The 25,584-nt window shown below is 48.7% G+C and overlaps 3 protein-coding genes across 3 annotated transcripts; 1 reads left to right on the forward strand and 2 right to left on the reverse strand.

The window, feature by feature from the left end:
- Positions 1 to 12,736: 12,736 nt before the first annotated feature.
- Positions 12,737 to 18,852, forward strand: LOC101777732 (ABC transporter C family member 3). The gene is made up of 10 exons (XM_004968321.3): positions 12,737 to 15,279; positions 15,370 to 15,456; positions 15,539 to 16,168; positions 16,262 to 16,426; positions 16,512 to 16,806; positions 16,910 to 17,124; positions 17,323 to 17,628; positions 17,730 to 17,793; positions 17,932 to 18,171; positions 18,277 to 18,852. Exons 1-10 carry the CDS (start codon positions 12,877 to 12,879, stop codon positions 18,378 to 18,380), a joined length of 4,509 nt encoding a protein of 1,502 aa, XP_004968378.2. The 5' UTR covers positions 12,737 to 12,876; the 3' UTR covers positions 18,381 to 18,852.
- A 242-nt stretch (positions 18,853 to 19,094) lies between these two features.
- LOC101778144 (transcription factor HY5) lies at positions 19,095 to 20,901 on the reverse strand. Its single transcript, XM_004968323.4, has 3 exons — positions 20,545 to 20,901; positions 20,041 to 20,408; positions 19,095 to 19,917 (listed from the first exon to the last, which is right to left on the reverse strand). Exons 1-3 carry the CDS (start codon positions 20,660 to 20,662, stop codon positions 19,813 to 19,815), a joined length of 591 nt encoding a protein of 196 aa, XP_004968380.1. The 5' UTR covers positions 20,663 to 20,901; the 3' UTR covers positions 19,095 to 19,812.
- Positions 20,902 to 22,173: 1,272 nt separating this feature from the next.
- Positions 22,174 to 25,517, reverse strand: LOC101779088 (MAPK kinase substrate protein At1g80180). The gene is made up of 2 exons (XM_004968325.3): positions 25,058 to 25,517; positions 22,174 to 24,152 (listed from the first exon to the last, which is right to left on the reverse strand). The coding sequence occupies exons 1-2, from the start codon at positions 25,408 to 25,410 to the stop codon at positions 24,134 to 24,136; spliced, it is 372 nt and encodes a 123-aa protein (XP_004968382.1). The 5' UTR covers positions 25,411 to 25,517; the 3' UTR covers positions 22,174 to 24,133.
- Between the last annotated feature and the right edge of the window lie 67 nt (positions 25,518 to 25,584).

Raw genomic sequence — 25,584 nt, forward strand, 5'->3', positions numbered from 1 at the left:
GTGTCTCTAGACTCACTTCACGACACCAATTGCTAACTAAACTTGCCAACATGCATGGAACGGCACACAGGACAGATGAGCCCAATTAAAAGAATTTGAGGACTAGATTTACCGATTTAATAATCGAGGGAGCGTAAAACAAAAGTTGATACATCAGATTGGCTGTTCGGCAAACTTAGGGGGTGTTTGGATACCACCCGCTAAAGTTTATCACCCGTCGCATCGAATGTTTGGATACTAATTAGAAATACTAATTAGAAGTATTAAATATAGACTAATTACAAAACTAATTGCACAGATGGAGTCTAATTCGCCAGACAAATCTATTAAGCCTAATTAGTTCATGATTTGAAAATGTGGTGCTACAGTAACCATTTGCTAATGATGGATTAATTAGGTTTAATAGATTCGTCTCGCGAATTAGCCCAGGGATTCTGCAATTAGTTTTATAATCAGCTCATGTTTAGTCCTCCTAATTAGCATCCGATTATCCGATGTGACACTACTAAAGTTTAGCATCCAAACACCTCCTTAGAATAAAGAGGTGCTGCTTACTAGGCTGAGAGAAAACGAGCATGTGCAGCAACAGTGGAAAGACTCGCTAGCTCTCTGTTGGACTTCAAACACGCACAGTGCGGGCCTTTATTTTCCACTTGCAGCGGTTCCTTGGCCCCCAATTCTCTTCGCCCTACGTTGCTGTCTAGCCGGGCCGCACGGAATGGACGCCGATCGGGTACGTCAGCGTGGAGCTCAGTGGGAGCAATAATAGTTTAAGGGGGTGTTTGGATACGAGGTGTTAAATTTTAACAGTGTCACATCGGATGTTCGGATGCTAATTAGGAGAACTAAACATGAGCTAATTATAAAACTAATTGCAGAACCCTGTGTTAATTCGCGAGATAAATCTATTAAGCCTAATTAATCCATCATTAGCAAATGGTTACTGTAGCACCACATTGTCAAATCATGGACTAATTAGGCTTAATAGATTCGTCTCGCGAATTATACTCCATCTGTGCAATTAATTTTATAATTAGCCTATATTTAATACTCCTAATTAGCATCCAAACATCCGATGTGACGGGTGTTAAACTTTAATAGGTGGTTGCCAAACAGGCCGTAAAGGAAGCATACGTGCCAGATACACATGTAGCGCCAAAAAGCAGCACGCGAGGCAGGTTCCACGAAACTCGACGATCGCCATTTCGCAACCCAAATCGACCTCGCCCTGCGGGAATGTTTGGTTGCAGCCCGCAGCCTATTTTGCCTGGGTAGATCGTTACCTGTGCTCTGCCTATGATATGTTTGGTTTGAGTCCTGGATAGCTGCCTATAGCAGGCAGTTGCTTCCTCCACCAGGCCTTTCTACCTACTGCCTGAGCTTATTTCTCGATTCTTGTGCACCAGGCAGCTGCTCCCTCCACCAGGCCACCAAAAACGAGTGCCTGCGCGTTGCTAGTTGCTGCCTGAGCTTTTATTAGGGGGTGTTTGGATACTAGGTGTTAAACTTTAGCAGTGTCACATCGGATGTTCGGATGCTAATTAGAAGAATTAAACATGAGCTAATTACAAAACTAATTGCAGAACCCCTGTGCTAATTCACGAGACGAATCTATTAAGCCTAATTAATCCATCATTAGCAAATGGTTACTGTAGCACCACATTGTCAAATCATGGACTAATTAGGCTTAATAGATTCGTCTCGCGAATTATACTCCATCTATGTAATTAGTTTTGTAATTAGTCTATATTTAATACTTCTATGTTTAATACTTCTAATTAGTATCCAAACATCCGATGTGACAGGTGCTAAACTTTAGCACGGGTTATCCAAACACCCCCTTAGTGTCATTACTCAATGCTTACTCCAGGTTCCAACCAAACAGTTCACTCTACCACCTGCCTGGTCAGGCAAAATGAGACACGTTCGCAGGCAACTTGCAGGCAGTATATAATCCGAGGCAAATCATTCGGGGTTGCATCCAAACATGCCCTGCCTGCCGCGAACGTGCCTCCCAGCTCGTTACCGGCGAGTGCGGGCGCGTCGGCCGGTGCCTTGGCGGCCAAGCAGCGCGGCGATCAATTATTGGTAGTACCACATCAAGATCCTTGTCAGTCACTGGTCAAAGAAAGACTGACGGGGTGTGACCGGTTTGGCTCATGCATCGTCAGCGTCCACCGACGACGATCGACGGACGTGGAACACCCGTCATTCGGCCCATATCGTCAAAGCGGAGCAACAGCACGAGTAGCCCAGACAACAAGTCGGACGACACCTCCTGCCTGGGGTTGAAAGGCCTGCCCGGGCCGCGCCGTCCCGCGCCCGGGCCCCGCCGGGGGACGACTCCTCGAGCGCAAGCGTGGGAGGACGGGATAAAACCTCACGGTCGGTGTCGCATGCCGCCGGGGCCGAGTGGCCCGACGCGACACGGCCAGCGACCGCACCGCATGGAGGAGCCACACGGCCGCCGTTAGCCGAAGCAGGCTCTCTCTGCGCAGGCACATCGCCGCGGCAGGCGGGGCGGTGGCTAATCTCACCGTGGGCAAAGGAAAAGGAAGTTTACGATATCAAGACTCTATTAGCGTAGCGAAAAAGGTTGAAAGGGAGAGAACATGTACATGCGTCACCCAGACACCCACTATTGGAAAGAAAACGGCGGGTAGCGACGCGCACCTTCATCCGGCCTTTTTTATCCATGCATGCAGCATGCACGCGGACGCATTCGTCCGAACGAATCTGATCAATAGTGGGAAAATTGAGCATTTGGTGTAACAATCTGCACCCACCTATCAAATTATATTATATTAAATTACCCACCTATCAAATTATATTATATTATATTATATTGAATATTTTACTAGTTGTTGATTAATTTAAACTTAAATGCTAAGTTATTATATGGTAAATAAAATTTACTCGTCATAACTTAAACGAAATACGCCACCGAAGAAGTGCCAAGCGAAGTTCGCAAGCTTCTGTGTTAGAGCCTGTTTGGCTTCCAGAGTTAAACTTTAGCTTCTATTATGATATTTCGATACAGGCTAATTACAAAACTAATTGCACAGATGGGGTTAATTCGCGAGATAAATATATTAAACCTAATTAGTCCATGATTTGATAATGTGTTGCTACGGTAATCATTTGCTAATGATGAATAACTAGGCTCAATAGATTCGTCTCGGCAATTAGCTCAGGACTTTTACAATTAGTTTTATAATTAATTTATATTTAATTCTTCTAATTAGGATTCGAATATTCGATGGGACAAGGGTTAAACATCAGCAGCCCTATGCCTTGGCGGCCAAGTACATCATCCTCAAATACTGTATAAAGACCGACCTGCCAATAGCTGGCCAACACTATTCTCTATCGGGCCGTGGAATTGGAGCAGTGCACATGGGACCCGGCCGACGGCCTTTGTTCCATTTCAGGCCCCTTGCCGCGCGACCTTTTGGTCTTTTTGACATGTTTCAGACCACGACATGACTTGGAACTGTTTGGGCACACTGGCACAGCACGAACGTGCTGAACGTACTGGCACAGCATGGTGGGTGGTACGGCACGGCAGGGACAACAAATGTTTTGAGTAGCTAGCACGAAAATACTCCTATGTTTTAAGTAGAAGCAGATCTGTTCACTTTTAGCCTTTACCCCTCTCCTATTTTCTGTGGTCTGTATGGATGCATGTCTACATTATATATATATGAAGGAATTGTGATCGTCCAAGATATAATATGTCATTTTGGTGAGCCTAACTGAAGACTTATCCGACGACACGATCGATGTGTACAGCGTGCCAGCCCATCATCTATCGAGGAGGTACGTGCAATACGTATATATGTGTATATATATACATATACATACGTACGTACGTACGTATATACATACATACAGGGACGGATCCATAACTGGCCCATACCCCGGGCTGAACACGTTGGACTGTATGCAAGGAAGAAGCCAAAGCCGTTCAACATCTTTGATGTCCAGGAACCTGGCCTCCTGTGCCTTTATTTTCTATAGCTGAGATCGTATTCCCTGGGCTGATTAGGAAACACTGTATACATATAAGGGAAAGGGAGTATATGGACTGGACCCGGATTGCAGCCCACCGAGCCCGGGTCCTAGATCCGCCCCTGTGTATATATAGGCTTCATCTCCGTGAGCCACTCGGCAGTCGGGTCCTAGATCCCCTGCCACTCGATCAGTATCCCGTATCCCCTTCGATCGTGCACACCAACTAGCCAGCCTGCCAAACGACGAGCGACCATAAGATTTCGTCATTGGGTGGTTGGCTTGTCAATCGGCTTCGTGTAAACCAGAGAGCTCGTCATCTCATATTCAGTAGCGTGTAAACACCTCGAAGGGTCGATGTCAATCGATCTCAATGCGATCCGCGGGGTTGCTAAGGAACGAGCAAAGATTTAGTTAGCGTCGTAGAGTATTATGTTTCGTAAAAAAGAGTCGCCCACGCTCTGGAATTAATTTAATCACCTCGTGCGGACACATGTTTATGTGGGTTTATGTGTACGGAGGTGTCAATTGTCACGCTCGTTCATATTTGTTTACTCCTCGCTAATAGGAGTAGATATAGTATTCAAAATTCTTATGTGTATTTCAGTTGCTTTGGTTCTGCCCTCAAGCACCGGCCGTCTCGAAATGAACCAATCCAAAAGGACACTTAGGTCCTGTAAAGCATGACTCCAACTTCGGGTGGAGCTGCTCCACTTCAGAACTTTAGGTGGAGCCAGCTCCATTCCAGAACTCCAAAGCTAAAATGGTGTGTTTGGCTAGATGGGTGCTTTCAGCTTTAAAAAAGACCGATTTCGGTGTGGATTGCCATTGTTGCCCCTCAATTCAGACCCTACTTATCATCCTCTCTATCCCATCTTCTTTTTCCACTGGATAGTTTTTACCGGCGGCGTGAGGGAGGGACCTAGGCCAGCACCTAGGCCAGAGCCAGCGCTCAAGCGAGGCTGCTTGTGAGCCTGTAATCTGAAATTTGGCCTGTAAAACTTAACTTTAGCAATATAGCTTTAGCAGAGACCGTGCATTGTCACCCTCAGCATGTAGTCATGTACAATCAAACTAACTAAAAATGGAGCGACGCAGAATGCTGCAGTCTGTGTATGCATTGTGAAAAGTTTGAGTAGCATTTTCGTGCGCGTTTCATGACTACGGGCGTCGGCGGGTTTGCCAACTGCCCTGACGGCGTGGAGGGGGAGCCGCTGAACATCATCCTGGTCCTGAGCTCCGACGGCCACGAGATGAACTACCACGGCATCTTCCACGTCGGCAGTGAGGGCTCCTCCGACGGGATGTCCTCGTCACTAGTTCGAAGACCTGCACGGCGGCCGGCGGCGGGAGCGACGGGCGGCACTAGTGCAGCGGAGGAGGAACACGCGGGAGGGAGGGGCCACGGCGGCTAGCGGCCGGAGCAACGGACGGCGCTAGCGCGGTGGAGGAGGAGCGCGCGGGAGGGAGGGGCCACGGTGGCCGGCGGCGGGAGCGATGGGCGGTGCTAGCGCGGCGGAGACGAGCGTGTGGAAATGGTACTTGGGAGAGATGGGGGCGCGGGGAGTCTCGGAGAAAAAAAAATGAACGAACCGTTTTTTCCGTGTAATCGGTGGCATTGGTGGATAATTACCTACCAACTCCACGATGAGGTTCAAAAGAGGGGATTTTGGAGCAGCAAAAGAGGTGCTCCAAAACTCCACCCCCATTTGCACTACAGCTCCATGAAGTTGGCTGCTCCATGAAGTTTTGGAGCTGGAGTGTTTGGCTAGATTTTTTGGTGGAGTTGTGGAGTGGAGTCATGCCAAACAGGGCCTTAGGGAGTGTTTGGCAGCACTCCACTCTAGGAAAATTTGCTCCACTTCACAAACTTAAAAAAATCGCAGCTAAACGCATCTAGCTCCACCAACTCCGGCTCTAGAAAAAAGGTGGAGTAGGGGTCAGATCCACTTTTTTGGTGGAGTACCTCAAGGGGTGCTCCAAAAACCCCCTTTTCAGACATCCTCATGTAGTTGGTGGGTATTTACCCACCATTGGTACCCATTACACCCGTACTGTTTCGATTCAAAAAAATAAAAACTCCCGTCCGCCCCCCATCCTGTCGCCCCTTCTCTTCCCATCGTCAGACCGCCGCCGCCACCTGGATTGGGCGCCGCCGGCCCAATCTTCGGCGAAAATGGATGGATGGCGCTGGAATTGAGCCTCCGCGCAGCGAGCTCCACCCAGCGGTGGCGAGCTCGAGCCTCGGCGCGTGCAGCAGCACCGGGCAGTGGCGCCCCTCGTGCGCCATGGCCGCCCGCGGGTCTAGGTTGCACTGCTACCGGCGGCCTGGACACTCCACCAGACGAAGCCGATCGCTGCTGCACCTTTGGGATGCCAAGCCGAGCATCATCTACCAGGCGACGCCGATGGGTTGCTTCCGAATCACCGCCACCGTCCAATCAACCACCGCAGCCATGCGCCGTCACCAGCCTTGTTGTCCCGATTCACCGCCCAAGGTCGTTGCTGGAGCAAACCAGCACCGTCAGGAGCTTCAAGAGATTGAGCAGAGCGCAGCCAGCCTGCTCCCTCGCTCGTCCGTCCTCCGGAGCACCGTCGTGACGTGCCGCCCCGTGCCGCCTTCTATTACCATCACTTGAAGCTCGCGGCGTACTAGGTACTACGAAGTTCGTCCGTCACAGTCGATGCCCCGGGCACATGGCATTGGACTCGAGCTGCTCCGGGCACACGTCAACGTATTCGACTTGATGTTGGCTAGTCATTAGCTCTTAGCTTGGCCCAATGGCGGGCGGCGAGCTGCTATTGTATGTGCGATTGGGTGAGATGCAACAACGACTTGTTGGTGAAATTAGAGCAGCAGCTAGTTGCTCGACGATTGAAGCTGAGGGAGAGCTACGTACTTGTGCTGGACGGATTTAGGGGAAAGGAGTGGCATGGGGGACATGCTTCGGTAGATTTGATTGAAGGGGTTGGTGAATTTCTTGCTTATTGAGATGAATACATCGAGGAAAGAGTTGGACATCGGTGCGTTGACAAGAGGAAATTGGAACTTAAGATGTTAGCGTGCTTTCGGATACTTGTACGAGCAGCATTGTGATTTCGAGGATGACGGTGAGCAACTCTTCGACGATGCCCTTGCTGTGGCCTACGTGGCCGCGTCAGGGCTGCCCATGGTGCGAAAGGGAAAAGAGAGGAGAGAGGAAGAGGTGAGGAGAAAAGATAAGACAATAATACCTGGACCATTCACAAGGGATAAAATAGACTATTCATAACAAGTCCCTATATTTTTGGAGCTGGAGTACTGCAATCGGCCAAACACATATCCATGATTTCCTGGAGTTGGTGGAGTAGAGCTAGGAAAGTGTGGAGCCGGTAGAGTGAAGGTGGTTTTTGTGAGGTGGAGTGCTGCCAAACACCCTTAGAGCAACTCCAAGATTACCTCTATTTCACCCCTCCTTCTTTAAGGGGAAAATTGAAAAAAAGTACTCCAACAATCCCACCAAACCTTCCCCAATCTTTTCACAACGCGAGAAAACACCCCGCCACCCCGCATATATTCGCGTCGCGCACTTCTCCCCAATCCGCTCGTCCGACCCGCGCACTTGTTTTTTTCCTGCCGGGCCACCTCCGTCTGCCGCCGGCGTGTCCCCAGCCCGGCTGCCCCTCCACGCCGGCACCGCACGCCCCGCGTCGCCGCACCGCCGGATGAAGGGCCCGTAGTGCTGCGCGTCGAGCCGTGGCTACCCGCCGAGGCGAGGAAGGGCGCCACCTGCCAAGGCAAGGAAGGGCCGCCCGTAGCGCCGCCTAACCCTCTCTCCACACCAGACCAAGCGAGCTCGAGCCTCGCCGGATGTAGGTGACCGGAGCCATGATAGGAAAATGAGAGGAGAAAAAGCTCACTGCGCGGGCCGACGAAGGCCACCCTCCACTTCGATTCGAGGCCACCCTCCATCGATTCGTGTTGCTCGCTCCGATTCAAGGCCACCCTCCATTGATTCGTGGAGGTGGAGTTTGCTAAAGGAAGAAGAAGAGGATGGAGATGAGCCAACCCGCAAGAGGACACACGTCGCCATGGGCACCACGGACAACTATGAGGAGACCTGCTGCCTCGGCCAGGGGGCCTTTGGCGCCGTCGTCAAGGGGCGCCACCGCGCCACCGATGGCGCTGTGGCCATGAAGTTCCTCACCAGCGGGCCCGCTGCCAGCGGCCCCACGGCGCTGCTGCGGGAGGCGCTCTTCCTCGAGGCCTTCGCCGGAAACCCCTTCGTCGTCGGCTCCCTCGAGGCCTGCTGCTGCGGGAGGCGCTCTTGCTTGTCTATCTGTCGATCATCGACCAACACGAGGATGTTCTCAACTCGACCGCATAAGCAGAAGCATTGAGATCTTCGATCGTGTAGCTTGACTCTAACAGCTTGGGATAGAACAACAGCTAGCTCAATCATTTTAGCTCCCGTAGCAAAAGGTAGTCTACTTCAATTTAGTTGGAAAAGTTTTAGTTTCGATTCCGTATCACTGTAAATAGCATACAAACTCGCGAGCAGGGAAAAATGTGCTGTACATATAAAACATATAAAATTTAGAATGATGATGTGGTCTGTTTTAAAATATTGGGGAGCAGTTTTTAACGTTATGCTGTGGTCTGATATGTTTTTGGAGGAAATTTTTTTTTAGCATAACCCTCAATATCTCATTTTGTGGAAGAATTTTTCGACGACTCCTAGAGAACCAACCAACTATAAATTATATTTTTGCTTTCATCCACATAGGAGCTGTGTAGAGAAGATGGACGCGGAAAATGAGGTAGAGTAATTTTCTATTGCTTGGCAGCGAATGCTCAACTTGGCACCTGAAGCTAGCGGAGCACGAAAATTCTACTCCAGCGTATAGCAGCCCCTCCATCCCATCCTCTCTCCTGCTAGCACCACCTAAAATTACACGCTGTAGCTGCTCGAGTAGATGACATTATTCAACGCTGGTGCTCAAAACAGCAGATGATTCGAATGTAGGTGTACGAGCAAACCGTCACCACACCTATGCGCTTGCATTCGTCTTGATGGACGCTTGTGCAGTACAACTACAATTAATTTTTCTAGACAAGTACAACTAGAGTGAGTAGCTGCTGGTTAGGATTGTTGACGTGCTCCTAACTGATAGTGGACGGGCATGGGACGTAGCAAGCGCATGGGTGTGGTGAGCAAACCGTCACCACACCCATGCGCTTGCATTCGTCTTAGTGGACGTCCGTGCAGTACAACTACAATTAGAGTGTGTTTGGTTGCATGCACCACATGATGCATGTATGGATGATCATGGATAGGATGGTTCAACCAATTTACTTGTACCATTGTATCATATAGTTCACTCTAATTAGTAGAATAATGTATTAAGTGGGATGGCCTCATTCTGGATGAGTTGGTCCAATTCACCCAACCAAACAAAAGGATCATTATTATTTTAAATCATTCCATACATGAATCAAATGATACAACCAACCAAACACACTCTTAATTTTTCTAGACAAGTACAACTAGAGTGAGTAGCTGCTGGTTAGGATTGTTGACGTGCTCCTAATTGACAGTGGACGGGCATGGGACGTAGCAAGCGAGACCGTGCAAAGCAAAGATTAATGTGCAAAGCAAAGACCGTGCGCCTTAACTGACGATCGATGATACTACTGTTGCTGGCTTTCGCCTCAGGTACGTAATCTTGGTGCATAGTTACTTTGAATAGCACGACATGATATACTCCCTCCTCCATCATGAATTTCTGAGTTTGTTCTAACTAAACCATCGTAAATTTAATCAAATTTATCATCATCATCATCATCATCATCATCATCTACCATGTTAATACTATTAAATCAATTACATTAATACTAAATTCAGTTAAAATTGTGATAATTTGAATTAGACAAACTTTAAAACACTTATATTTATGGACGGAAATGGTGTGTAGTATTACTTTATCCTAACTACCTAGGATATGAAAGATGCGCATAGGGCATAATAATAATAATAACATAGAGCAAAAGGCATTAACCGATAGCCAAAAGGTGAACTTTCCTGCGATGCAGTTGCCAGTTATCTAATTAAACGGCCTGCGTAGAATAATGTTGCTAGCCATTTTCATTTTGCACCGCCATATCAGGAGGAACCTGATTCCATTTCGACGCAAACACACCAATAATCCTGCAGGAACTAGGAAGCGAAGCGACTTTCTTTTTTCTGAAAAGCTACTCCCTCCGTTCCAAATTATAGGTTGTTTTAATCTTGTTTAGATTCATAGATATTATTATACATCTAGATATAGTAATAATATCTATGAATTTAGAAAAACTAAAACGATCTACAATTTGGAATGGAGGGAGTACTTGTATAGATTTTCAGATGGCCATAGACCACCGGCCAACAGGTAATGCATTAGTATCAGGCTATCAGCGTTAGTTAAACACATCCAGATTCAAATTCTCAATGGCAAAGTGGCCCGGGACCTCGCCGATCAGTATCGGTGGCAGCGTGGCACCACTACAAATGTGGGCATCTATCTATGGTTCGTCGTCACTGGCTGCGGCTGATGAGATGAGCAGCTAGTGGTGCCGGATTTTCGTGACTTGACAAGTCCTCGCAGCTCCGGCTTTCGGCAGCTAGCCGATCCGGGAGGAGATGCCAGGACCCCCCAAAAAAATGCATGGCACCTATACTGGATCCCAAAAGCCGATCGGCAGAAAAGGGTAAAGTGATCACCCATTTGAGGGAGGGCTGGAGGGATATTGCCTTTTGGGGTTGGGACCCTCCACTACTCAAAACTAGATAGCCAGGGGAAAACGGTGACTTCGGTGGCCCAACCGTCATTAGCTCATCATGGATCCATATAAGTTAACATAGGCGACCAGTTTCAGTACATGGAGGGATGCAGGAGGATTTGTCCACGAACCCACGTATAGTCCAATTTTAGATAGGCTTGGCAAAGAATAATCCAATAAATGACCTGAGGAATGGATGTTTCCTAATGGAGTTGGGACTCATCACTACTCAAAACTAGACAGGGAACACTGACTTTGGTGGCCTTATGCCCTTCTCATCATCAGGGTCCATACAAGTTATGCCACCATTTTGAATATTGCTAGGAATGCAGGTGGATTCGTCGTGACCTCGGTGATCCTACCATCGTCAGTTCATCATGGATCCATAGAAGTTAATTGACCATTTTGAATATCTGAATATAGGTAGGAATGCAGGTGGATTTGTCCACGGACCCACGTTTAGTCTAATTTTAGGCAAGTTTTGCGAAAAATCATTCAAAATAATCTATAAACGACTTCTTAAGGAAGGTGTTTTGTAAGGACCCTCCACAACTACTTTGGTGACTCTATCATCATCAACTTATCATATACCTATGGAAGTTCAGCGAGCATTTTTTAATATCACTAGGGATGTAGGTGGATTCGTCTGTAAAACACACATTTAGTTCATTTTTTAATTAGGTTTAGTGGAAATTACCTAAAAAATGATTTGTAAGCGGTTGCACATGCCTACCCACTTATACAACTTTGCTAATAACTTACCTTTAAGATTTTGACAGACCTAAACACTCATAATCTCATATACATAGTCACACTCACTCCCGTGAATATATACACACCATCCTTATGAGAAGAATACGGGCACTCGGTACCAAATCGATGATTCAAATGGGTTGCGCTGTATGAAGGTTCCACCGTAGAAGATGTAACCAAACGAGCTATGCGAATTCGGTTGATTTCCCCAGCAACTGGTTTATCATTCAAACGTGTGCATTATCCCGTTCTGGTCTTGATCTCTGTGTATGTGTGGTTTAACAAGGGGTTTGATCTTTATCTTCGCCATCGCAATTTAAAACTCGTGTTCTTCGCCATCGCAATTTAAAACTCGTGTTTTTGCTCGAACAGAGAGATACGGCAATGCGGCTGCTAGCGTGCAGTCGACCCCGTGATTCGCTCATCTCAACTGCCCTCTCGACCAACGCGCTCGCTTTTTTTTTTCTTTTTGAGAAGCGCGCAAAAGATCTCTCCGGCTCCGGCCGACGGGGGACGGACGAGACGAGCAGCGACAACAGATTGCAAGGCGGTGTTTGGTTCCACATTGTTTAGATACTAATTAGAAGTATTAAACGTAGATTATTTACAAAATTCATTACATAAGTGGAGGCTAAACGGCGAGATGAATCTATTAAACCTAATTAGTCCATAATTTGACAATGTGCTGCTACTATAAACATCTGCTAATGATGGATTAATTAGGCTTAATAGATTCGTCTCGCCGTTTAGCCTTCACTTATGTAATGGGTTTTGTAAATAATCTACGTTTAATACTCCTAATTAGTATCTAAACATTCGATGACGGGTGCTAAAAATAAACCAGAGCGACCAAACCAGGCCCAAATTTCCAATCCGAGAAAGCCCTCGAGATTAACCACCTCCCCCTGTAATCTTCGTCTAAACAAAACGCATCGCCCTGCGTCATTACGACAGATTTTTAGGAACCGAGAGATCCCGTAATCCCTTTCTCCCCCGCACTCTTTTTTTTTTTATCTCCTCGCCGCGGTAAATTGGTCGGGTCCGCGCCCAGGAAACTGATCCCCCTCCGCCGTCGCGGCCCGGGCACGCACGCGCGCCGTTCGATCCTTCCCCGCGGGTGGGGGTGGGGGGCCTGGGGGGACGGTGTCTTGCACTCCAAGGAGCCGAGAGAGCCCGGCGTGGGCGCGGCAGCCGCCTTTGACCGCCGCCGCGCCGTCGCTGGTGCGCGCGGCGACGTGTCGCCTATATAACTCCCTCGCCTATCCCCGCTGTCTTCACTCAGCTGAGCCGCTCGCCGCCCCCCACCACAGATGCCCACGTCCACGGCCGCGCCGCCTTACGCGGCGGTGGCGGGCGAGGGGCCCGGGCCCCTCCTCCTCGCCGTCGTCTCCTTCCTGCGGCCGCTCCTCATCCACGGCGTGGGCGCCGCGGCCCATGCCATCCTCGCGCTCGCCGTCGCGGGGCGGCTGCTTTCCCGCCTCTGCGGCGCCGCCAAGGACGGGCGCGCGCGCGGAGGCGCCTCCCGCGGCGGGGGCCGGTTCCGGTGCTACGGCGTCGCGGCCTGCGCTACGTGGGCTCTGGCGGCGTTCCAGGTCCTGCTCGCGGCCTACTCGTGCTACCTCTACCTGGGCGCCGGGTGGTCGCGCGACGCGGCGGCCGGCCTGGGCGACGCCGCGGCGCGCGCCGTGGCGTGGCTGCTGTTGGCCGCGTACCTCCAGTTCGACCTCGGGCCGCGGCGCGGGGAGCGGTTCCCGGCGCCGCTCAGGCTCTGGTGGGCGCTCTTCCTGCTGCTCTCCGTGCTCGCCGCCGCCGCCCACGTCGCGACGAGCCTCGACGGGCGCCCCGTGCCCACGCACTCGTGGGCGCTCGACGCCGTCTCGGTGGTAGCGGCCGTGGTTCTGCTCTGCGCCGGGCTCTTAGGCGGGAGGGAGGGAGGCGGCTCTGCTGCCGAGGAGCCTCTGCTGAACGGCGCGCATGAGACGGCCGACGAGAACAGCCGCAGCGCCGCCGAGGCGTCCAAGTTCACCGGGGCGGGCTTCCTCAGCGTGCTCACTTTCTCGTGGATGGGGCCCCTGCTCGCCGTCGGCCACAAGAAGACCCTCGGCCTTGACGACGTCCCGGGCCTCGACCCCGGCGACAGCGTCGCCGGCCTGCTCCCGACGTTCGAGGCCAACCTCGAGGCGGTCGCGGGCGGCGTCTCCGGCTCCGGCCGGAAGGCCGTCACGGCGTTCAAGCTCACCAAGGCCGTAGTGCGCACCGTGTGGTGGCACGTCGCGGTGACCGCGTTCTACGCGCTGGTCTACAACGTCGCCACCTACGTCGGCCCGTACCTCATCGACTCCCTGGTGCAGTACCTCAACGGCGACGAGAGGTACGCGAGTAAGGGGCAGCTCCTTGTCCTCGCCTTCATCGTCGCCAAGGTGTTCGAGTGCGTGTCGCAGCGCCACTGGTTCTTCCGGCTGCAACAGGCCGGGATACGCGCGCGGTCCGTGCTTGTCGCCGTCGTGTACCAGAAGGGGCTCGCGCTGTCAAGCCAGTCGAGGCAGAGCCGCACCAGCGGCGAGATGATCAACATCATCAGCGTCGACGCCGACCGCGTCGGCATCTTCTCATGGTACATGCACGACCTCTGGCTGGTGCCCTTGCAAGTCGGCATGGCGCTGTTCATCCTGTACTCCACCCTCGGGCTCGCTTCGCTCGCCGCGCTCGGCGCCACCGTGGTCGTCATGCTCGCCAATGTGCCTCCGGGGCAAATGCAGGAGAAGTTCCAGCAGAAGCTGATGGACTGCAAGGATGTCAGGATGAAGGCAACGTCCGAGATCCTGCGCAACATGCGGATTCTGAAGCTGCAAGGGTGGGAGATGAAGTTCTTGTCCAAGATCATTGAGCTGAGGAAGACAGAGACAAATTGGCTGAAGAAATACCTCTACACAACGACTTTGGTCACCTTCGTGTTCTGGGGGGCCCCGACCTTTGTTGCTGTGGTGACTTTTGGGGCTTGCATGCTCATGGGAATCCCATTGGAGTCTGGGAAAGTGCTATCTGCACTCGCCACATTCCGCGTGCTGCAGGAACCAATATACAACCTTCCAGACACGATTTCAATGGTCATTCAGACCAAGGTATCTCTTGACAGGATAGCATCGTTCCTATGTTTGGAGGAGTTACCAACTGATGCTGTGAAGAGGCTACCAAGTGGTAGCTCAGATGTTGCAATTGAGGTCAGCAATGGGTGCTTCTCCTGGGAGGCCTCTCAAGAATTGCCAACACTGAAGGACCTGAACTTTCAAGCTCGGCGAGGCATGCGCGTCGCGGTTTGTGGGACAGTTGGCTCCGGCAAATCGAGCTTGCTGTCTTGCATTCTTGGTGAGATTCCAAAGTTATCAGGAGAGGTTAAGATTTGCGGGGCGACGGCATATGTCAGCCAGTCAGCATGGATACAGAGCGGCAAAATTCAGGACAACATACTGTTTGGCAAGGAGATGGACAATGAGAAGTATGAAAGGGTCCTTGAGTCGTGCTCACTGAAGAAAGACTTGGAAATTTTGCCATTCGGTGACCAGACTGTTATCGGAGAGCGAGGGATCAACCTTAGTGGCGGGCAGAAGCAAAGGATTCAAATAGCCCGTGCTTTGTATCAGGAAGCAGACATCTATTTGTTTGATGATCCATTCAGTGCCGTTGATGCGCATACAGGATCCCACCTTTTCAAGGTACGTGATTCATTGTACTTAAGCTTCATCTTTATGTTCGGTAGAAGTTTCAGAACACACTACTAAGTTTCTTACCTGCTTATATTGCAGGAATGCTTGCTTGGGGCTTTGGCTTCAAAAACAGTAGTTTATGTAACACATCAGATTGAATTTCTACCAGCAGCTGATCTCATTCTGGTGAGAATTTTATTGGTAACTTTTTATGTATATTGATTACAATTGCAACAAAAATTGTCTCCTTACTAGGATTGTGCTGTAGGTCATGAAAGATGGGAGAATAGCACAAGCAGGCAAATACAATGATATACTTGGTTCAGGGGAAGAGTTCATGGAGCTGGTTGGCGCTCACAAGGATGCTCTCGCAGCATTGGACTTGATTGATGTCGCGGGTAGAAGCAATGAGAGCTCCCCTTCCAGAGGCACAGCAAAGCTGACCAGATCACTATCATCAGCTGAGAAGAAAGATAAACAGGATGAAGGGAACAATCAGAGTGGACAGCTGGTGCAGGAAGAAGAAAGGGAGAAAGGCAAAGTTGGATTTTGGGTATACTGGAAGTACCTTACCTTAGCTTATAAGGGAGCTCTTGTGCCATTAGTGTTGCTTGCGCAGATACTTTTCCAAGTACTTCAAATTGGGAGCAATTACTGGATGGCTTGGGCTGCTCCCGTTTCAAAGGACGCTGAGCCTCCAGTGAGCATGTCAACACTGATATATGTCTATATTGCACTGGCCGTTGGAAGCTCGTTCTGTGTCTTCTTAAGAGCGCTGTTTCTTGTAACAGCTTCATACAAGACGGCAACTCTGTTATTCAACAAGATGCACATGTCCATATTTAGAGCTCCTATGTCGTTCTTTGATTCCACTCCGAGTGGGCGCATCTTGAATAGAGTAAGTCATCTGCATATGGACGAATTTCTTAAGTTCAACCTTTCTTTTTTTGGGACCATGCTAACTCATGGGCATGTATTCAAAACTTTTCAGGCTTCAACTGATCAAAGCGAAGTGGACACGAGCATCGCTTCCCAGATGGGCTCTGTTGCATTTGCTAGCATACAACTTGTTGGAATTATTGCTGTGATGTCTCAGGTTGCATGGCAGGTCTTTGTTGTTTTCATTCCTGTAGTTGCAGCGTGTTTCTGGTATCAGGTACTTTTGCCCATCTTTATTTATCCTCCTCTTTGTGGAGCTGCACTGTTATATGTATCTAATTAGGCGTGCCTTTTTTTTGCAGCGATACTACATTGATACAGCCAGGGAGCTGCAAAGGCTAGTAGGTGTTTGCAAAGCTCCTATCATACAACATTTTGCGGAATCGATTACAGGATCTACTACCATCAGAAGTTTTGGCAAGGAAAATCAGTTTGTATCAGCAAATAGCCACCTAATGGATGCCTACTCCCGACCAAAGTTCTACAATGCTGGAGCGATGGAGTGGCTTTGCTTTCGCCTGGATGTGCTGTCATCTCTTACATTTGCCTTCTCTTTGATATTTTTGATCAATCTGCCACCTGGTACCATTGATCCAGGTATCACATTAATTCTGAACATTTTTTGTTGTTGCACTCAATGGTTGATAAAAATGGTCTTAGTTGAAGTGAGCTTGTTACTAAAATCACAACCTACTTTCAGGGATTGCTGGTCTTGCAGTCACATATGGGCTTAACTTGAACATGCTCCAAGCATGGGTTGTCTGGAGCATGTGCAATTTGGAGAACAAGATTATATCAGTAGAGAGAATTCTGCAATATCTGAGCATTCCTGCAGAGCCCCCTCTTTCCATGTCAGAAGATAAGTTGGCTCATAACTGGCCATCTCGAGGAGAAATTGAGCTCCATGATTTACATGTAAATCCTCTTTTTCTGCATTATAATGGTGTTATGAAGAAGCTGCATATTCTTTTCATTGTTAATAAACTGACAAAAACCAAGTCTGGAAAAGAAAATAGTAATGATATCATCAATATTTGCACAAGCCAAATGAAAATAGATATGCAAAGGAATTATATTAAGTGGAATGCAACTTTAATTCCCAGTTTGATTCAGGTGAAATACGCCCCACAGCTGCCATTTGTTCTGAAGGGGCTGACAGTCGCCTTCCCTGGAGGCCTGAAGACTGGTATTGTTGGAAGGACAGGAAGCGGCAAATCAACCCTCATACAGGCCCTTTTCCGTATCGTGGACCCAACTATCGGCCAGATACTAATTGATGGCATCGACATTTGCACCATTGGTCTGCACGATCTGAGATCTAGACTGAGCATCATTCCACAAGAACCAACCATGTTTGAGGGTACTGTGAGAAGTAACCTTGACCCTCTTGGGGAGTACACCGACAATCAAATTTGGGAGGTAATTACACCTTTCACATGCTCCATCCCTTGTCAGTTTGTTACACTCTTCACATAACACTTTTTAGCTAAGTTTTAACATCTGCCAATTCTTGATTCCAGGCCTTGGATTGCTGTCAGCTAGGGGATGAGGTTAGGAAGAAGGAGCTGAAGCTAGACTCCCCAGGTCTGATAGACTGATACTACCTGTTCCTTTCACCATTCACATTTTTTTCCTAGTACTAGTAGTTTTCCAAAATGCAGAAGGTGCACATGTTCCTGCTCAAATATTCTAAAACTCTGAACTCCCGAACTTGGATTGCAGTGGTAGAGAACGGCGAGAACTGGAGTGTGGGTCAGCGTCAGCTTGTGTGCCTTGGTAGGGTAATCCTGAAGCGGAGCAAAATCCTCGTCCTGGACGAAGCCACCGCATCAGTGGACACCGCAACGGACAACTTGATCCAGAAGACGCTCCGGCAGCAGTTCTCGGAGGCGACGGTCATCACCATCGCGCACCGGATCACGTCGGTCCTCGACAGCGACATGGTCCTGCTCCTCGACAACGGTTAGCACACCACAAACCTCTAAATTTTTCCTCAACGCCCCATTGCTTTTCTGTTCCGAGGCGTGTGAACCTGAACGCCGCCGCGCGCGGCTGCCGTGTTCGCAGGTGTGGCCGTGGAGCGCGGCACGCCGGGCAGGCTGCTGGAGGACAAGTCGTCGCTGTTCTCAAAGCTCGTCGCGGAATACACGATGAGGTCGACGCACACGTAGCCAGCAAAGCGAAAAGGCTCCGTGCCGCTTTCCTCCGCGCCGTCGAGGGTGGCAGGAGGCTGACTCGTCGACCATGCCGGCAGATTGCTTTTGGTCGCCGGTGAGGTAGGCTGACTCGTCGATGATGCCGAAAAACTAATGCCGATCGCGTTAGTGCTAAACCGCTAATGCGGAGCTAGCGCCAACCTAATTGTTGTGACGTTGAGGGTTCAGAAAGGGTGAGGTCAGTTGATGCAATGCAAGCAAGGGTGTTTTTCTTTTTTCCTTGTTCTTTTTTGGTTGAAGAGCATGCAAGTAGTGTTCTTGTCTGAGCAGTAGTCTAGCATAGTTCTCTGATCATTAGAGAAACAACCGAGTCCAGGGTATCTCATGTGCTCTGACCACGGGCTTACACTGGCCGGGAATGTTTCGGGGACTATTGTAATATATCTTTGATGGCTGAATAAAATAGTGAGGCGTTTGCAGTAGAGAAGGGAACACACCAGCGTTCAACAGGGAAGATGCTGTTCTCATGCAGGCCATACAGCGTTCTTTCTGGAAGCCTGTGTTGAGAGCAAGCGTGCCGGAATACGGGGAATGTACCATCCCCACCGTGTTGCTTTCAACAAGTTCCAATCTTTTCTGAATTGAATTCAGAAGAGCTGGTGTCGCGTTCAGCCTATTCGTCAAAACCATCCAACCACCGTATGCCATGTGCATTCATGCGCGAAAAGCTTGCTCAAAGACGCTTCTCACATTCACACGTTGCCGTGGCCGTATTGAGATCACAACTTTATGTTGAGGCCATCACAACTCATAAGGTGATCAGCCGAAGCTTAATCAACAACCAAAGAGAAGGGAGGACTAGCCAAACCAAACTCACGCCCAATTGCGTTACCGTTGGCACCAGCTTGTGAAGAAGAGCATCCTGGATTCCACTTGTTCAGAAGATTCTAGCACCAAATCCTGAAAGGCCACACTTGGTTCCATACTCCCGTATCCAATCCTCAGCTTTTGCTACTTGGCGTGTGTTATTGTCATCACGTTTTTTCTGTGCACGGTGACGCTCTTTCGGTGATCTCCTTTTGTTTTTCCCTCTCTCCAAAAAAGTGACACCATCAACTCCGGCACGGTAAAAGTCTTGGATTGAACTGCCATTCTGCCAAACTGCAGGGCTGGATTACACGACAGTACAAGAAGAAGAATTACACGGCGTTCTGACACCCTACCAAGAAACGGAAACTGCTACGGGTAGTTCTACAACGGGCAGATGGGACGGGCAGGTAAAAATAGGAGTACACATCAGTGAAGCAGACGAGAAAAGAGAGGATGAAAAGGGAAAAGAAACGTCATCAGCATTCAGCAACAGCAGCAAAGCCAGCAAATGTCCTAGCATAACAGTGGTCAGATCAGGCGAGCAGTTTCTCACAGCTCCTAGCACGAACCGGGGTCATCAGCTCTTGGTGAAGTGGTGCTTCTTGCCGCCGTCCCCGCCCTTGCCGCCGGCACCGCCGCCGCTGCTCCTCTTGCTCGCGTGCGCCGTCGTGTTCTTCAGAATCTGCGAGGCAGCAGCATCAGGAGTCAGGACAACACGAATTTCTTTTTTTTTAAAAGGAATGTTTTGAATCGAATCGCCATGGGGAAGGGAAGCAGAGGAATGGGGAGCGGGGCGGGGCGGCACCTGGCGGAGCGTGTTGTTCTCGTTCTGGAGCGTGGAGACCCGCTGCTCGAGCTCGGCATTGCGGAGCTCGAGGTCCTTGGCCTTCGCCTCCAGCTCCGTCAGGTACGCCTTCTTCCGCTCCCGCGCCTGCTGCGCCGAGACGCGGTTCCGCAGCAGGCGCTTCAACCGGTTCTGCTCCTTGTCCCCCGCGGTGCGCCCGCGCTTCTTCCCCGCCGCCAGCGGCTGCCCCTGCGCCCCCGCGGCCACCACCAGCTGCCCCTGCTTGCCGTCCTCCTTGGGGCGCTCGTCCGCGCCCGCCCCCGACGAGGCCGACGCCGACGCGCCGCCCATCTCCGGCACCCGCCGTATCTCCTCGTCGCTCTCCACTCCTGCGACATGCACGCATCAACTCAAGCTGCCCAATTTTTCAGCAGAAAAAAAAGGAGAGAGAGAGAGAGAGAGAGAGAGAGAGAGAGAGAGAGAGCAGGTAATCTACGAAGGTGGATGCATGGGCGCGACACCTACCTCCTTCCCTGAGATTGTTGGGGGCGGAGCTGGAGGAGCGCTCGGAGCTGGATGGGAGCGAGCTCGTGGTGCTCGTCTTCGCCTGCTGCTTCTCCTGCTCCTGCTCCTGTGCCGCCATCTTCCTCCTCCTCCTCTCTCCCCTCCAAGAACAGATCAAGATCTCTTGCCTGGCTGCCTTCCACCGCCGCTCCTCTCCAGACTCCGCCTCCTCGAGAAAAATCAAATCTTTGCGCACGCCAGAAGGGACAGAGACAAGGGGGGAAGAAAAAGCAGATGCAGATCAGACGAGAGAGAAAGGACGGGGGAGGAGAGAGAGAGAAGGAGAGAGTCTGTGTGCTGGACGAGGGGGGAAGAGGGGGGCGGGGAGAGAAATGGAGGTCGGTGGGGTTGGGGGTTTTTGGATGGGACGCCATCCCCGCCGTGTACGGCACCGCCATCCTACGGCCGTGGCGGGGGAAGCGTGGCGCGTCGCGGGACCATACACGCCTCCACCGCATCTGACGGCGACTTCTTGAACGCGTAGCTGCGTGCCCATCCCTCCGATCAAGCCCACTTGTCACCTCCAGCAATCACGCACGCCTTTTTCTCTTTATGCTCTGTCTTGTTGGGTGGCACCTAACTAATTATAATCGTGTTAGCCAAAAACTGCACATATAACAACTATAGAATAAAATATAGTATTTTTAGTTTTACCAGCTTTAACTTCTTTGGTGAAGCTGATTTGGGAGAAGTCTCCCCAAACGCCCCCTTAATCTCAACTTACAAAACAACTTCACCCTACAGTACCTCGTTTTGCGCAAAATAAGTGAAGTCAAAGCTGAAATAAGCTCTCCAAATGCAAATGGGGCAAAGATTTACATGTGATGATTAATAATAGGGAAAATTACGCTCACAAGGATGTTGGGTTGGGAGTCGGGGCCAAGGAGGTTTGTCCACGTGATTGATCACGCTGGTAGTGGAGCGGTTTTCTTACGGCGTTGTGAGCAGTTAGGGAAGGTGATGATCATTGGGTGGCTAGGTGTGTAGTGGTGGTCAAGCATGAAAGTGAGAGCAATCCTGTATCAAGATGTGGAGTCGAGATTGAATAGTTAGGGTTAAGTCGAGGTGTTGAATAATACGAGATGTTAGATTGAGATTATCCTATCCAAATTTTGCATGATATACTCGATCAACTCTATTCTTTTATCATCATTTTTGTGGCTTCTTGCCATCTTGAAAATTCTTCTAGAAAAGACCGCATTTGAAAAATCTTCGAATAAAGACCACAAATATTATGAGTGGAAATCATGCTAAGTTAAATAGCTTACCAACTACTATAGTAAAGTTTCAGACAAAACTAATGGTCTATTTGATTGATACCCACATTTTGTGTTACCGCAGGCAATCACATTTGACCTCGAGTGTTCACTTACACAATATTTGAAAAAAAGTGTTCGCTTGGATGTCACACTTTATGACCACTAAATTTTTTTCTTCCCTTACCATCCATCGGTATCTACTCCCTAAATCTTACCATGATTGTGACATCTTTTGCCATATAAAATTGTGGTAAGCAATGGAAATAGAATCATTTTTTGTGAAAGAAAAATAAAGCAACCAATGAAAATTGTGATACGAAAATTCAATGAACTATGGTATAGCTTTTGTGTGTGTGAGAGTGTGTGGGTCCCGGGGGGGGGGGCATTTTACACCATTGATGATTCCTCGAGACACCAATCTTGAGCATGGTGATGGATTATGCTAAATAATACTCCGTATTTTTCCTCTCAAAAAGAATAAGAAATGGAATAATCTACTGACACCATTGCGACCACGTGCACCATTACCAGCATCGATGGTTCCTTCCTGGAAGGAATTAAGAAACATGTGGAACCCCACAGCATCAGCCACACTGATCGTCTGAATCAGAGTAAAGAGTGCCCCTGCATTACTTAACACATGTTCATTTACATCCAAATAACAATTAGGTTATGCTCCTGAGTTGCTTGCTACTAATGGCAGCCTTCACCCAGTTCGTTGGAAGATCCTTGTCTTAATCATGTGAAAGCAACTTATTCCTGAAGTGCGGACCCTGCTTACTTTTCCCTTTTAATTGTCTGCCAAATGAATAATGGTCCAAGTACAGTGCCATTGTAGCCATGAATCCATTTATGCCCGAATCCTCAATGCCATTTCAGCATTCCATCCAAAAAGACGCCAACCATTTTAGCACATATTTGTACTGCTTCATTAACATACAAGCTAACAAGCAGGAGTATAGAGATTCCAAAACCCTGCAGCTTCATTCAGGTACTAACTCTGTATGTAAAGACAAAGTTGTATAGCTGACAGTCCATTGAAGTCAGCAGGGGCGGGCCCAGGATTTATGGTGTGGGTATTCAAAATTTTTCAAGGGTGATTTTTTTTCTTCTGGACCCTAAATTTGTGAGGTTCTTCACTTCATACTACTTCAAGTCAATGTCGTGTTGTAAACAATCAGGCAAACAAAATTTCGATGCAATTCTAAACGGAAACTAGCAGCCCTTTTCAGAAACAGGGCAAGGGCAGTAGAAGATCCAGCACTGAAAGCAAATCTGCTTGGCAGGAACTCAAACATGATAACTGTTGAAGGGTTAAACAAAATGTCCGTGGTGAGTCACATTTTTTAGATAATGGAAAAGCATATACCACAAGCCTTTCTTCAGTTTCTAACTGAAAGAAAAGTGGCAATATTGCAACAATAGTGCACAATGAAAAAATTGATAGAAAAATGAAAACACATAGGTAAAATGGGACACACTGCGGCAAAGAAACTTAAAGCGCAAGAAAATAAAAACTTAAAACGTATATACAAGAAAAAAAATGGATTTGTGGATATCCTACTTGGCCTTTCAAGCAATGGGCTCACTGATAGTGACCACATTAAGTACCAGAAAACTCGAGAATATGCAGGAAGGTCAACAAGCTGGTTACGGAGCTCCGTTGTTACATGATCCGAAAGAGGATATAGTGACAGGGACCTTACAAAAGACAATGGACTACTCCTCCGCCTCAAATTATAGGTCATTTTAGCTTTATTAAATTTATAGACTTTGTTATATACTTAGACATATCTTATGTCTAGATGCATAGTAATATCTATGCATCTAGAAAAGCCAAAACGACCTATAATTTGAAACGGAGGAAGTACTAATTGTACGCGACTTGATAATCTTATTTCTATTTGGTCAACATGCAATTACCATCTAATTGTGCTTACTATTTCTATTTGACTCACATAATATGTTTACAATTACCATCTGATTGTGCTTACTATGGATTATGGAAAACACCAACCATTTAGTTTTCCTCTGCCGTAGGTGATTAATGTACTTGACTGATTAGCTATTCCAAGGTTTCCCAAAAAAGAGCCCTATAAGCAAACATATTTGGTTATCATCATCAGAAAACAAACGCCACACAAAAAATCATATACTAGGATACGGTCCGTCTCTCCGACAACCAGAGGCAAAGTGCATCAGACCAACCTGTCCACCTGGAAACCACTAATTGATAGCTTTGATAGTGGGAATTCTCCATTCATACACTTCAGTCCTGTGCCCATACTCTTCTAGTAGTTCATGTCAAGTCTGCATAAAAAACTAGTTACAACAATAAGAGAAAATGATGAACAATAGTGAGACGTACAAAAGAAAAACGTCACTGTAATCAGCATACATGTTCGATGTACAAATAATGCAATACCATGTACTTTAGCCACTTGAGAGCATTTGAACAGCAGAAGGCAAGAAGATGAGAGATCAAACATGACATGGGGGCAATAGCCTTTAGTTTGCTTTTACATAGAAATCCCTCCAATCATTGTTTAAACAATAATTGAAACAGCCAAACTACCAAGCAGCACATCAAGCACCTGCATCCTTGACATTCAATCAGTGGATGTCCTAATCTACCTATTAGTATTCGGATTTCTAATAATGATCTTATATGACATTTTTTAGCATAGAAGCATTACGTCTCAACTAACAAAGGGAACTAGAACACCAGTCCAAAAGGTGCAAATTCTTTGACTGAGCTGGAAAAGATTTAAGATGTCCTAAAAAATCGATCAAGATCATGAAATGGATTTGTTCTAACAGAAAAAAAAAAGATACGATGCTGCAGCATACCAGGCTTCTCTTTTACACGTGTTGAGTAACCAACAATGCTCTTTGGTCTTGGTTGGAGCCAATGATGTGTACCATTCAGAACGATCTTGGGATCAAACAAGAGCACCAAGTTCATCTTCATATACAAGGCGTAGAACAAGGTCAAGCAAGAGCATCATGATCATGTACATGGGCGTTTACACATATGCAGGCGTATGCTACAGAGAGATGTACATGCTCTAGCATGTGGTGTGGAAGAGGCAGCAAATTAGGAAGAAGAAACTCACAAACTTGCCCAAACTAAAACTATACATCTCAATTCTCACATGTCTAGCATCCACACATGACATACTTGAAAGATGTACAGGTGTACAACACCTTAGTACCTTCTTCTGGGCTTGGATGGCTGTGAAGCTCCAGCCTTCCTGAAGATCCCACAGAAGATGCAGCCAGGAACCTTGGGCGAAGGCGGGTCCAGAGCTGGGGCTACACGCCGGGTATGGAACCCCTGGTTGCCGTCGTCGCTGCGCCGCCTGCGCTCCTCGCCATCGTCGCGCCTGCGCTGCAGCCCAGCTGAGCCAACGCTGCGGGAGTGCCTGAGCTCCTTGAACTCCATGGCTCCATCCTCTGGCTCCACCTGGTTGCCGTCGTCCTGTGAAGACATGAGCCTCTCATCCCAAACCAAGCCTGATGAGCCGGACCTCCTGAATGTTTGCGAAGATCGCTGCAGCCCTGCCATGCTTACTCACCTCTGTGGTTGGTTTGGTCTGTGAATGAATGTGCTTGTTTGTATGGTGTGCAATGGAGGAGGGAGAGAATGGTATGGCCGTGGCTAAATAAGAAACATATCCAGAAATGGGTGAAATTTAGGCGAATTGCAGAGATGGGGGGGGGGGGGGGGGGGGGGGGGGGG

This window comes from Setaria italica, chromosome V, assembly GCF_000263155.2.
Source record: "Setaria italica strain Yugu1 chromosome V, Setaria_italica_v2.0, whole genome shotgun sequence".
NCBI classification, from domain to species: Eukaryota; Viridiplantae; Streptophyta; class Magnoliopsida; order Poales; family Poaceae; genus Setaria; species Setaria italica.